Source organism: Malus sylvestris, chromosome 14, assembly GCF_916048215.2.
Source record: "Malus sylvestris chromosome 14, drMalSylv7.2, whole genome shotgun sequence".
Classification (NCBI taxonomy): Eukaryota; Viridiplantae; Streptophyta; class Magnoliopsida; order Rosales; family Rosaceae; genus Malus; species Malus sylvestris.
The window spans coordinates 21,806,546-21,822,393 of record NC_062273.1 but is presented as its reverse complement, the minus strand read 5'-3'; the positions used below and the strand labels follow the sequence as shown (position 1 = coordinate 21,822,393).

Below are 15,848 nucleotides of genomic sequence, written 5' to 3'. Positions count from 1 at the left end.
AATAACATGCTACACTGAAAAACTCAAAAATAAGAAGAAAAAATATATATGTATACATACGTAACGAAGAGATCAAGTCAGAGCGGTTGCACAAAAGGGAAAATGCCACACCGTCGCGATTGGGTTGCACTGATTCCATCTTTCGTGCCTCCAGGCTCATGCCTTCTTCCCCAATCCATGTAAAAGTAGAAACATACTTCATAAAGATATAAAATCGAAAACAAATAATCACGTAAGGTAAAAAATAAGTACGTAAAATACGATAGCGTCAAAAAAAGATAAGTAATAACATAGAGGTCGAAAACTTGTACTGAAATTAACATAAAAAATGGAAGAGACTCAACCAAACATTTGTAACGTTGAAAACAATTAACTATAGTAAAGTAAGTTAAAATACTTGTACTGAAAACCAAAACTGAAAATGATAGTTGGTCTCGCCCAAAACGTAACGTCACGCACTGCGAAGAAAGTTATCTTTGGGTCGAGCCCTGACAATGACTACCCAGTAACATCTATCGTATATGGGTCTACTGCCTACTTGTTTAACGAACCCAACGAATAAGTTATCGATACAACAATCGACCGTCCGTGATATCAACCACACATTTGTTGTCTTGATAAACAAGTAGTAATTTCCCAAGGATGCACAATTTCCCATATCGTAATTTTGATTTTCCAAATACCATTTTTCCGCACAATGTGAAAGTGTACAAAGATTGTCCGATTCTCGCCTCAATCGTGTTGTCGTACCGTTCCAAATTGCACCAATCAAATCTGTTAGAAGTGTTTCGACATCCACGTACTCACAAACAATAAGGTCCTAAAGTGAAACAGTGGAAAGATACGTTGAGGCACACACATCTCCTTATCATGCTACAATTCATAGGTATCATATCCCTGAAAAAGTACTAGAGTACGATATGATGTTTATGAATTGCAGCAGGATAATGAGTGGTGACTATTCAATTCTGTGTGAAGATAGTGATGCAATCTACTGATCACCTACACTACAATCTTCACTAGTCTCTTACTAAAAGATGACTTAACCTTACAACTACATGGAACTCTTCCTGGTAAGTCTAGTAAACTTGTGGAAAGGTTATGCTCCTAATGTTCATGTCCGAATCGATAAGAACTGGGCGCACACTTCCGCCGAAATGATCGATCATGAATTCCTCACTGATTGCAAGAAACCATGTCAAGAAGTCTAAAAGAACACTCAAGAATTTGAGGATCAAAACAAGTCTGTCAAAATTAGAGTACAAAACCAAAGATACTTCGCATTTCACAACATCTTGTGAGGATTTTCAATTTTCAACAATCGTAACCTTTTTGTAAATTGATGAGAATAGCGTCTGCTATTGAAGAGTCTCCTAAGAAGGTATCAGAACATCCCGATACCAACATGGAAATGGGAAAACATCACTATGGACTTAATGTATGGTTTGCCGATAACGCAATCAAGATTTGATGGCATATGGGTGATTGTAGACCAACTCATCAAGACCGCTCATTTATTACCTATTTGACAAACCTACTCACTGGAGAAGCTGGCAAAGTTGCTCATTGATAATATTGTCAAACTTTATGGTGTACCCATCACTATTGTATTGGACAAAGATCACAGGTTCACCTCTAGGTTTTGGAGAGCTTTTACGCTGCTATGGATACCAGTTGCTGTTTAGTACTGCCTACCATCAATAGACCGATGGTTAGTCTGAGAGGACAATTCAGACCTTAGAGGACATGTTGAGAGTGTATGTTCTTCAGTGAAAATGTAGCAGAGATAGTTATTTACCGTTGGTTGAGTTTGCCTACAATAACAACTATCATTCTAGTATTGGCATGGCACATTTTGAGGCACTTTATGGGAAGCCGTGCCAAACGCCATTGTGTTGGACAAAGGTCAGCGAACGAGTGTTAGTAGGGCCATAGATTTTGGACACTACTAATGCTAACATCTAGTTGATTAAGAGAAACCTGAAGGCATCATAAGACCGACAGAAAAGCATTACGGACAAACATTCCAAGAACCATGAATATAAGCTTGGTGACTTTGTCTTCTTGAAGTTATCTCCTTGGAAGGGTGTAGTCCGGTTTGGTAAGCGAGGGAAGTTGAGCCCTCGATATATTAGTCCCTATCAAATTTCAAAGAGGATCGGTGCAGTTGCCTATAGGTTGGAGCTACCACCAGAGCTGTCACAGATTCACAACATTTTCCATGTTTCCATGCTCTGGAAGTATGTGTCGGATCCCTCTCATGTTATTCAGCCAGAACCATTGGAAGTGAATCAGGATGTGAGTTATGTCAAAGAACTAGTGGCGATCATTGACCAGCAGGATAAGACCTTGAGAAACAAAGTTATCCCGTTGGTGAAAGTGATGTGGAGAAACCATGCCGTTGAGGAAACGATATGGGAAACAGAGGATTTGATGAGAAACCAGTATTCGTTTCTATTTTGTTGAGCTTGTAATTTCAGGGACAAAATTTTTATAAGCGGGGTAGATTGTAAAACCCCTCCCCAAAATTATTATGTAATGTTACATTTTCCCCAAAATTATGTAATTTTTACAATTTGGTCCCCTATCCTAATCTAATCTGAACCCTCCATCTAGATTTCCCTTATCCCCCACACTACCACATGGCAGTCCCCTAACCCTCACCCTATCCCTTTCTCATTTCCCGAGTCTTTCTTGGATCTCTCACTCTCTCAGCTTAACTCTTACTCTCTCTCGAGCCTCTCTTTCCCGATCACACCCATACACCCATCGACATACCTAAGACCCCCACACTCACCGATGACAGTACCACCACCATCACCAGCTTCTACTATCTCTCTCTGCGTCTTTGTGGAACTCCGGAGCACCCAAAGAGTACCCAAAACCCAGACTCTGACGAGCCCACTGAGTGTCGAGCAAAACCCGGCCACCTCCGGCCGTTCCACGTCGAGTCTCAAGTAACACTTTCTTCCTCTCATTCCTACCTTTGTTTTAGCACCTAGATCGGGCCCTAGGGAAGTAAGTCGTCGTTGACCAAAGCACGGGAGGCTCCGGCCTCCTTCCCGGTGAGAAAACCAACCCAGGCCCTTTGGGCCGTGTATAGGACTCAGGCCTTAGGCCCTTTAGTAGTTAGACCCAAAATCCTAACCCCGTTTAGTTTTTAATTTTAATTATTTTCTTTAAAAACCCACAGGACTTAAAATCGAGGCATACAGTCCCAGCGTTAAGGCATTTCCGTATCAACATCTTTGAGTTCTCTCGATGTAGGACCCATTCCTTGTTCATTCTATTTTATATTGTCTCTTTTAGTGCTCTAGTTAGTTCTATACTCTGAACACATTCCTCATTTGCATCTTAATTATATTTAAATTTATAAGTCTTATTTATTTCTTGTTCTCAGCATTTGCATTCAATAAATGGCTTTCGTCACCCTCAAGTGTCGGCCAGCACGTGACCATTACGATGTCTCACAGACATCGGGATCAAGGCGTGTCATGGTATATGATCTCGTCACTTTAGCTAGATCAGAGGAATGCGTCTGGAGCAACATTCTGAAAGCTAGAATTCATCGCACTTGCTTATCATACTTGTGTACGAGGATCGAGATGAGACATAGTGGGCAATGTCCACACAAATTTACGTCGTTCTACAGAAACGTTGATGTTCTTATCTCCCTCTAACGGCAAGAAGACTGTCTCATTAAAGTGACAACCCACAAATGAGCGGTAAAGAGATCTCATGCAAGTGCTCTAAGAGAGCTAGTGTGAAGGAGAATCATGATCGATAAAGATTCACATCCTTTTTTGAGGACCCATGTTGGTACGTTGTGGCTGCTCAACTTCGCACATGGAATGCACACCCAAATGCATAAATAAGAAAAACGTCAGGTTCGTACCCAGTAACCAACTGTAACGTCAAAATGGTTGGGTGGCAATAGGCCTCAAGACAGACCAACATAGCTACGTACAAAATTGCATAGCCCTAGGCAGAAACCGAAAACTTGGTACGTTCACCGAAATCCGGGCGATCATTTAAATTGCGCTTTATGATCGCTAGGCAAGGCTATTTAGATGTGAATCATGGGAATTCGATGTTCAATTATAAACCCAAAATACATGCAATACTTTATCGAAAACCGTTGATATAAACTTTCCGGCATTATCTAGTCTCCCAGACTTTAAGGGATAAGTAGGGTGGTGAACCCTTAATTGGCCAAAGGGTTTAGCATCCATGTGTGTGGACAAACATGTGACCAATTTTTCAATTCATCAACCAAAACCATAAGTATTTATATGGTCTGCATTTTGGTTGCATTTTTCTAAATCCTTTGCGAGTGATGATTTAGAAAATCAACTTCTCTAATGAGTAGGCTTGGCAAAGTGTGCTTGTAGGTACAAGTACCTTACTTTAGTAAAGAGATGCGTTGTAGCATCATTGTTCGACCTAAGTGTTCCAAAAGGTCGTGCCAAAGCAAGTAAACTGCTTAATCACCCGGCTCTAGGCCGGCCGCATGTGGTGTGTTCCCAGTTGGGAGACAGCCTATTGACCCCAACTGAGTCTATACTTTTCTCTCACATATTTGGTAGTAATCAGATCCAAGAATTTGGTAAACTTCCGCTTTCTACACTGCTGCTTCAGGAGCAAGTTAGAAACATGGATGGACGAGAAAAGTATTCTCCAGTCAAGATTTGATCGGATCTATAAACTTCATAATCGTACTCATTCATGGACATAATCATGGTATGCTTCAGACAATGTCTTTCATGATTAGACGGTCTATAGGAGCAAGCCAAAAAGCCATGGAATCCTCGTTCGAGAGGTACTTCCGTGGGTAATGCTTCGGGCATAAGTCTTCGAATGAAGATCATGGCAGAGGCTTATTCAACTCTTCCTTGCCATTGTTGGCTTCAATGGTTTCTCAGGTTCTTAATAGTCAAATGGAGATTCACATCTTGTACCCCACATAAAGTGGTTTATATTAGAAACGTCCAAGTAAGGGAAATCGAACTTGTGACGGTTCGACAATCTACTAAATTAGAAGGAACAAGATTGTGATTGGTGTTATGGGAATAAATTATCCATAAGTATCAAAGTTAGAACACTCAAGTTCTAAGACATGGTTTTCATGAAAAATGTTGGGTTTTGCATGGGTGTATTTTTTTTATGAAAACTTCTGGTTTTAAAGGCATTAAATTCAAAATTACAGGTTCGAGTTTAGTTATGAACTTTCGGTTCATAAAATGAGGTACCTATGGGTGCGTTTGGTACGTGGGATGTGACGGAACAGAGTGGGACGGACGCGTTCCGTCCCACGTTTGGTGCACTAAAATTATGTGGAACGCGCGTCCCACGGAACGAAAATGGGTTAGATTTTGGTTCCACCTCCCTCCTGGAACTGGTTTTTCCATCCCGTGGGACACAAAATTATATTTTTTTGGACAACAATACCCCTCTTATTTTTCATTAATTACATTGTCTACCTCCATTTCTCTCCCGTAACCTCCCTCTCTTCTACCCTTGTCTCTCCCGTAGCCCTCCTCTTCCTCCACCACAAACCCAGTAACCCAACTGCTAACCCAATCCCAACAAACCCATCTGACGACGACGACGTCACCATAGCAAACCCTCTTCTTCTCCGGCGCCGTCTGGCGTCACGAACATGACTCGTATCTCGTCATCTTCGTCCGTGTAAGCGAGGTGGATCTGATCCGGAACACGACTCGATTCGAAGCTAAGCTCATCATTTGAGATGGCGAACATGTGGGCGGTGCCGGGGAGGGGGTTGTGGTCTTGGTCGAGGTGGTTGGGGTCGACCTCGGACTCGTTCCAGTGGAAAATCAGGAATGAGTAGTTGAATCGGAGATTGACCAGAGGGAGGGAAATGGAGCCCGACCCAGATTTCCATGTGGGGGCAGATGAGAGGAACTTGTATCCTATAAAGTTGTCGTGGTGGGAAAAAGGAAACGAGTAGATGTCGAGCCAGTCGAGTCGGGAGGGTGAGTCGATGCCGGACCATTGGATTAAGACGGAATTGGTCGATTAGGAGAGGGAGGTTGGGGAGAGAGAGAGTGAAACAGTTTGGTGGGTCTGAGGGACGAAGGTGGATACTGCACGGAGGATGATGACGACGCTGAAGGGAAGACGATGACGATGCTGCAGGGAGGACGATGACGAAGCTGCATAAATTGATTGAAATGAATTTTGGGATTTTTCTGTGTTTGATTTGAAGAGAAAGAAATTGTTTGGGGGTCTGATTCGTCATTTTTTTTTCTTCTTGTAATTGTTTGGGGGTCTGATTAGCTGCCAAGAAAATGAAGGAAAAGGACGACGCTGCAGAAATTGTACAAACAAGGCTAAGTTAGTCATTTAACACGAAATCCGAACCGCTCCGTCCTATGCATACCAAACATAACACGAACCTCCATTTCGTTCCGTTCTGTCCCGTCATGTCTCATCCCGTCCCGTTTCGTCCTGTCTGCGTACCAAACGGTACCTGTAAGAACACATAATACAAGATACAACTAAGTGTAGTGGATTTAGGTTGCTTTAGGAACTCAAGTGTGAGTGCTTCGGGACTACAAAGTAAGTCAACGGTTGAAAGAAAAAGAAATAAATGATTGAATCGTTAATGTCCAAAAGTGATCTTCAGGTCAATAATTTTGGATTTCTTGTCAAATTAATGGACTGCTGGTCACTTTTAATTAATTCAATAGATCGGGACCAAATGGGATCGATCGTAGAAGCAAATTGAAAATATAAAGATTTAGGCCTATGCACAGAAATTTTGTTGGCTGCAAGCCAATTAGGTGGTAGCCCATAAACAATGGGTTTAAATCTACTGTGGGCAACCACAACGCAAGCTGCGTTGCGGGCTAAATAAAAAAGGGACGCCTAATTGGGCTTTGGTCCGTGAAAAAAAAAAGCAACCCATGTTACTGGTAGGCTGAGGCGGGCTGGAAAAATAAATAGGCCAAATATGTCTTTGGGCCGAGAAAACCACAGCCCAATCACGTGTTGGCTGGCTGTTTAAGTCACAGCCTGCAACAAGCTGCAAGGGTGGGCCACAGTTACTGTGCAATCCACGGTGGTTGCAAGTTTAATGGGCCAAGGGAAGATGGGCAGAGCCCAGCAGCGTTAACCAGCTAGCTTTGGACAGACATGCGAGGGAACCTAGCTTTAGACCGAGGACTGAGAGCTTGAAGCCCATGTACCAGGGACCCATACAGCAGGCCTGGTCCAATTTGAGCAGTAAGCCTAAAAAGGCTGTCCAGTCGCTTACCCAAGCTTCAGGCTTGGTGCGTTTTGAGGTTGGGCTCAGGTGCAAAATTTTCCCAAAGGTTTAGTTGTATTTTTTTTCTTTTTTCAACAATCTTAGGGTTTGAAAAACTAATTGCTTCTAATTTCTTTCAATTCTTTGACTCACAAATTCCACATAGCAAAAATTGCGTAATGCATGAAACGTGTATATATATATATATATATACACACACGTTTCATGTTCAATGCATTGTATCATGTTCGACACAGAAAAATTAAATTGAATTCAATAGCATGTAGATCAATTCAATAAAATAATAAATTAATCATAAAAAGAATTATTAAAACGTAATACTCCCTTGATTGAAAATCAAACTCTCTTTAGCGTAGTGTCAAGAGCATGCTGATAACGTATTGTAGGCATAATTTACTGAACAATCACATTCCTAATCTAATAGGGCTGCAACAAAATTTAAATTATGTGAACAAATTGAAATTAAAAAAATATTGGTACAAACTAAAAATAAAAATATATGAAAAACACTAAAAATATATATTTGGAAATGATTAATAAGGTTTTCATTTTTAAAATTGACATACGAGGAATGTAAATAATTTAATATTCAAATAACGATATGAAAAAAAGTCAAATAGGCCAGATCAAAAATGAAAAATAAATAAAGTTTCAATTAATAAAAAATGAATATGTAAGATAGGAATTTAATTTATCCAAACATAAAATCAAAGCTAAGGTCGAAGCAGAAGAAAAAAAAAAACAAATCACACAAAAATACATGAGTCCTTAGACCATCTCCAACCCTGGGCTAAAAGCCAAATTACCCCTCAAATTACCCCCCCCCAAACACTCTCCAGCTTTCCCCCCGGGCTAAATGCGAAATGTTTATCGGAATTTAAATTTTTTTAGATTAAAATGTTCATAAAATTAATTTACAATAATCTACATATTTATTTTTTTAAAAACAATTGATTTAAGAAAAAAATTTAGGCTAATTTCATTCTTTAATAATTCCGGGCTAAAATTTTAGGGTAGAAGGGTTGGAGCAGAAAAGATGTTTCTGGGCTAAAAGCTAAATTTTTTGGGCTAAAAAATTTGGCTTTTATCCCAAGGATTGGAGATGATCTTATGAACAAGGTCGGAAAGTGTTCATTGACTAGAGTCTAAATTTTGCAATATGAAATTTGTTGTCAGATTGAGGGATCTTGTTTGCCAGTAGGTTCGGTTTGTTTTGTATTTATCATCCTTAGTCAAGGTTTCCTATGTGGACTTTTCAAAGCACCAAGGAATTCAATGGTTTTTATTTATTGATGCATTGATTTCATTGTTAAAATTTCATATAAAATACTTAGTGCTACAGTTTAGTAGTGTGATATTTTTCATCAATTTTCAGTGAAAGATCTTAGATTTAACTTTCGTTAAAATCGAATTTGAACTATATTATTATTAATTATTTGTAAGACTAAGTGCACCCCTTCTCGTTAATGCAGATATTATCGTTTATTTAAAAATAAATAAAATAAAATTTTCTTATGCGTCATGGCTGAGGCAACCAACCATATTTTAACTATTAAGCTCTCTCTCTCTCTCTCTCTCTCTCTCTCTAAAATATCACAAAACGTCATCACTTCCGTAATATGCCTAGCGTTTCCAGTCGCTCTCAAGCTCTCTCTCTCTCTCTCTCTCTAAAATATTTGAACGGGCGGGTGCACTGCAATCTCACCCATAAGCTTATAATCCATGATATATATATGTCTGTTTTGTTTCAAACAGATTGAAAGTCTCAAACTTTTCATCTCAGACTCGTCGTTTTATTCTGGTACGCTTCTTCAGCCTTTCATCTTTTATGACTGAATTATATTTGTTCATTTCCATATTAATCCATATGACAAATTCGCCTGGAAAGTAAATAAAATGTTCAGAAATGCGCAAATTCGATAAGGAAATATTTCCGCACACTCCTTTATAAAATTAAGAGAGAGATGGAGAAAAAGGAGTGTTCGCGGAATCATTTACTACACCCTTTTCTCATCTGCAGTCCCTCCTTTTTGTGAGTAGTGATAGAAACAATTGAAAGATAAAAGTGTAAAGGATGCTGATGACGTTTTTGGAGTGTCAATAACATTGATTGTTATGATCTAAAATTTGAGTCTTGAGCTTCTGTGTAAGTGTTCTGATTGTTTAACCAGAGATTATCTTAATTTTGGCAGAAAAAATGGCAAGTTGTTATCAAGGTTGCGTGTTTGTGTTGGCTATGGTTGTATTGGCATTAAGCACACCATGCTCACATGCTCTTCGAATTGTCAAACCTAAGACAAGAACTAGTGTATTTGTCTCCCCTAAGTTTGTGCTGGAACCAGGATCAGTTGCAGACAAGAATTACTACGATGTCAACTTCCCGAGAGGTCATATTGCAATCAAGAGCTTCAATGGTGAAGTAATTGATGAGGAAGGTAATCCGATTCCCCTTCACGAAACTTATCTCCATCATTGGGTTGTCGGGAAGTATTATGGCCGGATAGGTTTTGTGGAGCCGGAGGACGCTCGTTTTGACGAGTTTCAAAGGTCGGATTTCGCTTTTGTGAGAAACAGTGGAGTGTGCCAGGGGGATACTAATGGACAGTACTTTGGAATTGGGTCCGAAACACGGAGAACAGATACACATGTTCCGGATCCATTTGGAATTGAAGTTGGGAATCCGGCAGTGGTTCCTGCTGGCTATGAGGAGAGATGGCTGCTCAATGTGCATGCCATTGATACACGGGGGGCGGAGAATGGGTTGGGATGCACCGAGTGCAGGTGTGATCTTTATAATGTGTCAACCGATTCTCGAGGCCAGCCTTTGAGGCCGGGGTACAAAGGAGGTTTGCGTTGTTGTTATGATGGTACACACTGCAGAGTAAAACAAGGCTTTAACGGTGTCAAGAGAAACCTCTACTTGAGATATACTGTGAAGTGGGTTGATTGGTCTGATTCTATCATTCCTGTCAAGATTTATATCTTCGATGTTACTGATAAAATGAATCGTTCAGCTGGACTTGCCATCGAACATGAGTGCCGGGTTAGTGAGTTTCACCTCATCGTATGATATGCTGTGGTAGTATTCACTCAAGTTATGATAACGCATCAATATTCTGGTGTTTGCCGTTTTGTATGAACTTAGTTCCTTTTATTTTTTTAGTAAACTGTCGATTTGCCCCCTGAACTATCACCCAACTTTCGATTTGCCCCCTGAATTTTTTAATTGGAAAATTAAGGACTTAAACTAATTTTTTTGGCCGATTTACCCCCTGTTGTTAATTTTTCATTCATTCCATCCAAATTTCTGTTAAATGGAAGCATATGCACAACATGTGTGGGTAGTTCGGTCACTTCATTATTTAAAATAATTGAAAATCTTAGATTTCTAAAATATAAACCTATGCAAATATGTGTGATTCTATAGCTTTTCTGTCTGAAGGTCTAGTGAAATGACGCTTTTGTCCACAAATGAGAGTTACGTGGTTTGCACATGATAAGAGTTAACGTTAATTTGGATGAAATTTATGAAAAACTAACGGTAGGGGGGAAATCGGCCAAAAAAAATAGTTTAAGTCCTTAATTTTCCAATTAAAAAGTTCAGGGGGCAAATCGAAAGTTGGGTGATAGTTCAGGGGGCAAATCGACAGTTTACTCTTTATTTTTTTTATGATTGAGGCTATATCTTTCTTTGTGCAGGTTGAATATGATGTCGAAGAGTCTTGCAGTGAGACTAGTGATGGGTGCATTGACAGCCAATCATCAGTGGTTACTATGCCGACTGGTGGTTATGTCGTCTATGGTGTAGCTCATCAGCACACAGGCGGGATCAGATCAACTCTATATGGAGAGGTGATTTCTTCTTCTACTCTTAGCAATTTGGCTTCTGGTGGCCTTAAATTAATTTCTTTCGGTGTGTGGTAGAACTCAAAAACCTTTTATAATTCCTGTAAGTAGTATGTACTGGCTTGGATACATCACCGTTTAAATTATCTGCATTTCCAAGTCTGTGACCATATTGTATGTAGGATTTAGGTCAAGAGTTTCTTAGTATGTCAGGCTAAATTCCACTCTTCCTTGTCTCTTTCTTTTTTGAGTTCGCACATGTACTGAAAGTATGTGCCTCTACGTAATGTACTTGTTTGTGATTACATTAGGATGGACGGGTTCTGTGTTCGTCAATACCAATTTATGGAAAAGGGAAGGAAGCTGGAGATGAGGCTGGTTATATTGTAGGAATGTCCACTTGTTATCCTCAACCCGGCTCAGTCAAAATAAACGATGGGGAGACTCTGACTCTAGTATCTAATTACAGCAGCTCCCAGACACACACAGGAGTTATGGATCTCTTCTACGTTTTGGTTGCAGACTACCTCCCAAAGTCCTCTGTGCTTAGCTTGGACTCTACACTTTGAGCAATATACTGTAAGGCGTCCAGGTTGTCTTTTACCTAAACTCAATTTCTTTAATCAACTGAGTTCTGACATGGTTTTGTTCTTGCAGATTTTTGAGTCGTATAAGCTAAAGTTGCTCGCATCCTTCATCAACGCCGATGAGAAAGAGGTTGGCGATGGCCATAGATTGATTTTGGTGTGAACTTCTATGTATGAATTATGTAAAGTGTCTTGATTCTGCTTCTCACTCAGTGCTGTGATATGTAGACATAACAAAGCCAATGTACTTATAGCAATAATTTGAGCTTTTTCTTAAGTGTTTTGTTAAATGTGGTGAACTTTGAAGTTCAATTCAGTCTGTTCAATATAAAAAGCTAAATTATATGGATTTGGAAGCATGTCATCAAATCAAGACTCCCTATTTTTGCTAGGAGAATGTACTTTTTAACTATTTTATTTGTGTACATGGCTATTATGATTGTGGTCGGAGGGAAACCTCTACTTGGCTATGATACTAAGTGAAGCTGAAATGATCAATTCTTTAGCTATTCTTGAGAATAAATGATCAATATTATGGTGTTTCAAACTTACAATGTGAGCATTTGAACTTAAGCGTTATTGTCTTTATATTGAGAATTGCATACATGATGTATATATGCTTATTCAGCGATCACAATTTTCAGCTCTAAATGTTGGCACGGAGGACGTTTGTAGTCGTACGGCTCCTGCTATTGTGTCTAGTTTTTTCTTTATGTGTTTTGTATACTTGAGTTTGGGTGCTTTTCTGAATACATGTAAACAGTATCGTACTGTACTTGGTTGTGCTAAAGTTATGCAGCCACTGCTTGGGGCAATTTCTCCTGATTTAACTTTCCTCACCTCCCTCACCTCCCTTTTAGGTAAACTTAGAGGTCTTTGTGGTTGATCATTCGAAGTTCATTTGTTTCCAATATATCAAAAAAACCAAAAGATTATATATTAATCAAAATCATTGGTTTCTATACAAAATATCTGAATATGCATTGAAATCTATGTTAAGAAGAAATAGGATCCAAATCATTGGTTTCTATACAAGATATTTCTTTCATTTTTTACTTCCATTGTTGGTTGAGCTCTTGGTCATCATTTCCTCTTGAAGTAGAGCCATGCATATTATACATACTATACTCCATTTCAATATTTATTTTGTTGACCCTAAATTAAGGAAAAAAAAACATAAGAATTACAAATAGAGAATTATACTATGCAATGTAAATAAATATTAATAAATAACAACAAAAGAATTATATGCAACCTCTTAGTATTTACTTGAACTATATCGTACTTTTAGTCAAGTACGTTGTGTTGAATGTAACATCATCAAATTCTTCATATCTTGCCTTTATGGAAGAAATTTGCATTATGAACTTGCATTCTTACGAAGTAGTTTTGAACTGCAGTAGCATTCCCTTCTCCAAATGGTAAGCGTCTTACCTTTTCAATATAACTTCTACAGTCTTTTTCTAAATATGTTATGTTCTAATGCCCCCTACCCCACCCCAACTTTAGCGACCACTAAATTATAACTTTTGTTTACCTTTATTACGACTTTATCATTCACTTCAAGCTTCTTCTTTTTATAGAAGAACATTTTTTTTCTTTTTTTTTTTGTGAAAAACCTCGACGGTACGAGGGTAATTTTATTGATAATAAAAAAAACAAGTTACACCTAGTCAGGAGGGACATAAACCTTACCCCTAAAAAAACAGAGACAACAAAAATGAATACACTAGAAAGAATGAGGGATATAAACCTTACCCTTCTAGAAACAAAAAAACGAGAATGATACAAAGAAAAAGGGGGGGACATAAAACCTAACCCCTTTAGAACCAAACATGAAGGTCTAAACCTGCAAAACAAGTCAAACAACACCATAAAGTTAGGAAAAAAATGGAAAGTGACACAAATCTGGATGCCATTAATTTGAGAAGCGGTAATCAGGCAAGCGAACATAGTCAGAAAACAAAGCAGCACGAACCATCATCGAAGGAGAATCATGTCATGTTAAAGATGGAGAAGACAAGCCCATGTTAGCAAAATTATCCGCAACAAGATTTCATTCGTGATATACGTGAGATGCGTAGAAAGTCATTTTCCGAATGCGATTCAAACAAATAGACCATTGCGTATGAAGAGGTCAAGGAGGATCAAAATCAAATGATTGAAGAGCAGAAATAACACTAGAACTATCACTTTCCAACCAAAGACAATTCCAACCCTGCTGATAAGCAAACTTAATACCAATAATAATTGCTGATAACTCGGCAAAAAAAAGAGTTGCAATGACCAATCCGTTGACAGAAACCTCCAAGAAAACGACCATGGCAATTCCTAAAAACTCCTCCACATGCAGCAGGACTGAGATTTCCTTTAGACAAACCATCTGTATTAAGCTTAACCCAAGGAAACCAAGAAAGAGACCAAAGGACAGGAAGAATAGTAGGTGCCTTGTGAGAGATAGGTTGGATCCCCAAAGAAGAAATGATCCTAGTGTCAAAACCCTGAGAATAACCAGGAATAAACTTCCCACCATGAACAATCGCCGAATTGATAGACATGCAAAGACGATGAAAATAGATTGGACAACCTTCAAAAATAAATTTATTTCAAGCCTTCCAAATAGCTGAAATAGTAGAAAGACCTGCAAAAATCCATAGATTGTGCAATTGTTTGGAAAATGGCTTACGAACATATATATCCCAAAAAGCAACCAAAGAATCTGGAACATGTAAAGATGAACCAAAATGACATGCTAACCACCTCCAAAGTTGCTTAGATATCCGACATCCAAAGAAAAGATGAGCAGTAGATTCTTTATAATTATGACATAAACAACAAATAGATGCCAAAGAAATACCACGTCATTGTAGCGCATCTTCTGTAGGAAGTTTATCATGAAAAAGCCTCCAAGCCAAAATAGATAGTCGTGGCGGAATAAAATGTTGCCAGATAACCTTAGCCCAAGCACAATCACTATGTCTCCTTCGAATAAGGTGATAACTAGAAGAAAAAGAAAACTTCCCAATGGGTGAGGGCTGCCAAATCAATTTGTCATCCTTAACATTTAAAGGCAAAGGTAGACGTAAAATCTGTTGCACAATTAAAGGGAATAAATTTGAAAAATAATCTGGCAAATACCAACTTTGTGCTTCAATAACATCTAAAACCCGAGGAAGAACCTTAGGTGAAATGATCGAAGATAAAGAAGGGCTAATAATAGGCTCATCCAACCATTTGTCAAACCAAAAGGAAACTGACCTCCCATCACCAATAATCCAACGACTATTATTATTCAAAATAGGCAAAGCACGCTTAAAACCATGCCACACAGAAGATCGTAAATAGATATTTTGATTTCTGTAAGGCGAAAGAGGAAAACGCTAATGAGCAAAAGAACCCCACAGAGAGTAGGATTGTAAAGCATCACATCCAAAACTAAGCAAAACCGTCAAATTCAAAGAAGCTAAATCACGAAAACCAAGCCCACTTTCTTTTTTAGGTCCACACACCATACTCCAATCAATTGTTACCAATTTTTGGGAAGATAAATCCCCTGACCAAATAAAATTCCTTGCGCAAGTAGAAAAATGCTTTGAAACGCAAGATGGCAATTGATAAACTGAGAAGCTATGGAGAAATAAGCTTTGATAAACAGACTGCACCAATTGAAATCGTCCAGCCATTGAGATAAGTTTACCTTACCAACTCGAGAGGCGAGCTTTAGCCTTGTCTACCAAAGCTTGAAAATTAATTCTTTTTGGCTTACCGCGAAAAATGGGTACCCCAAGATCAGTGAAAGGAACAACACCCAAACGAAAGCCAAGATGCCTAGAAACATGAGCTTTACGATAGACTGAGGAAGAGCCGAGATAAAAAGTACTCTTAGATGCATTAACAAGTTACCTTGATGCACAACCATACTTATCCAAGAAATTTCAAAGAGAACGAAGAGATCAAACATTCCCACGACAAAAAATGAAAAGATCATCAACATATTACACATGAGTAGGAGGGCAACAACCTCGCGGAGCTGAAATAGAAGTAATCCTTCCAGTAGATAAAAGCGAAGATAAACCTCTACTCAAAGCTTCCTCTGCTAGACAAAAAAGAAGTGGAGAAAGAGG

The 15,848-nt window shown here is 38.9% G+C and overlaps 1 protein-coding gene and 1 long non-coding RNA gene across 4 annotated transcripts in view; one reads left to right on the top strand and one right to left on the bottom strand.

Moving 5' to 3' along the window:
* The first annotated feature begins 8,931 nt into the window (after positions 1-8,931).
* LOC126599842 (uncharacterized) overlaps positions 8,932-15,848 on the top strand; it is a 35,232-nt gene continuing 28,315 nt past the window's right edge. The window contains exons 1-5 of one of the 3 annotated variants that reach the window (XM_050266290.1): positions 8,932-9,092; positions 9,484-10,334; positions 10,991-11,143; positions 11,449-11,716; positions 11,795-12,073. In XM_050266290.1, the coding sequence (XP_050122247.1) occupies positions 9,014-9,092; positions 9,484-10,334; positions 10,991-11,143; positions 11,449-11,706 (1,341 nt within the window). In that variant the 5' untranslated portion in view covers positions 8,932-9,013 and the 3' untranslated portion in view covers positions 11,707-11,716; positions 11,795-12,073. Of the gene's footprint in view, positions 9,093-9,483; positions 10,335-10,990; positions 11,144-11,448; positions 11,730-11,794; positions 12,074-15,848 lie in introns of those variants that run through there. The other 2 variants (XM_050266291.1, XM_050266292.1) reach the window with 2 other exon arrangements.
* Positions 10,275-11,083, bottom strand: LOC126599845 (uncharacterized). Its single transcript, XR_007615254.1, has 2 exons — positions 10,947-11,083; positions 10,275-10,439 (listed from the first exon to the last, which is right to left on the bottom strand). It is a non-coding gene; the product is annotated as an uncharacterized LOC126599845 (long non-coding RNA).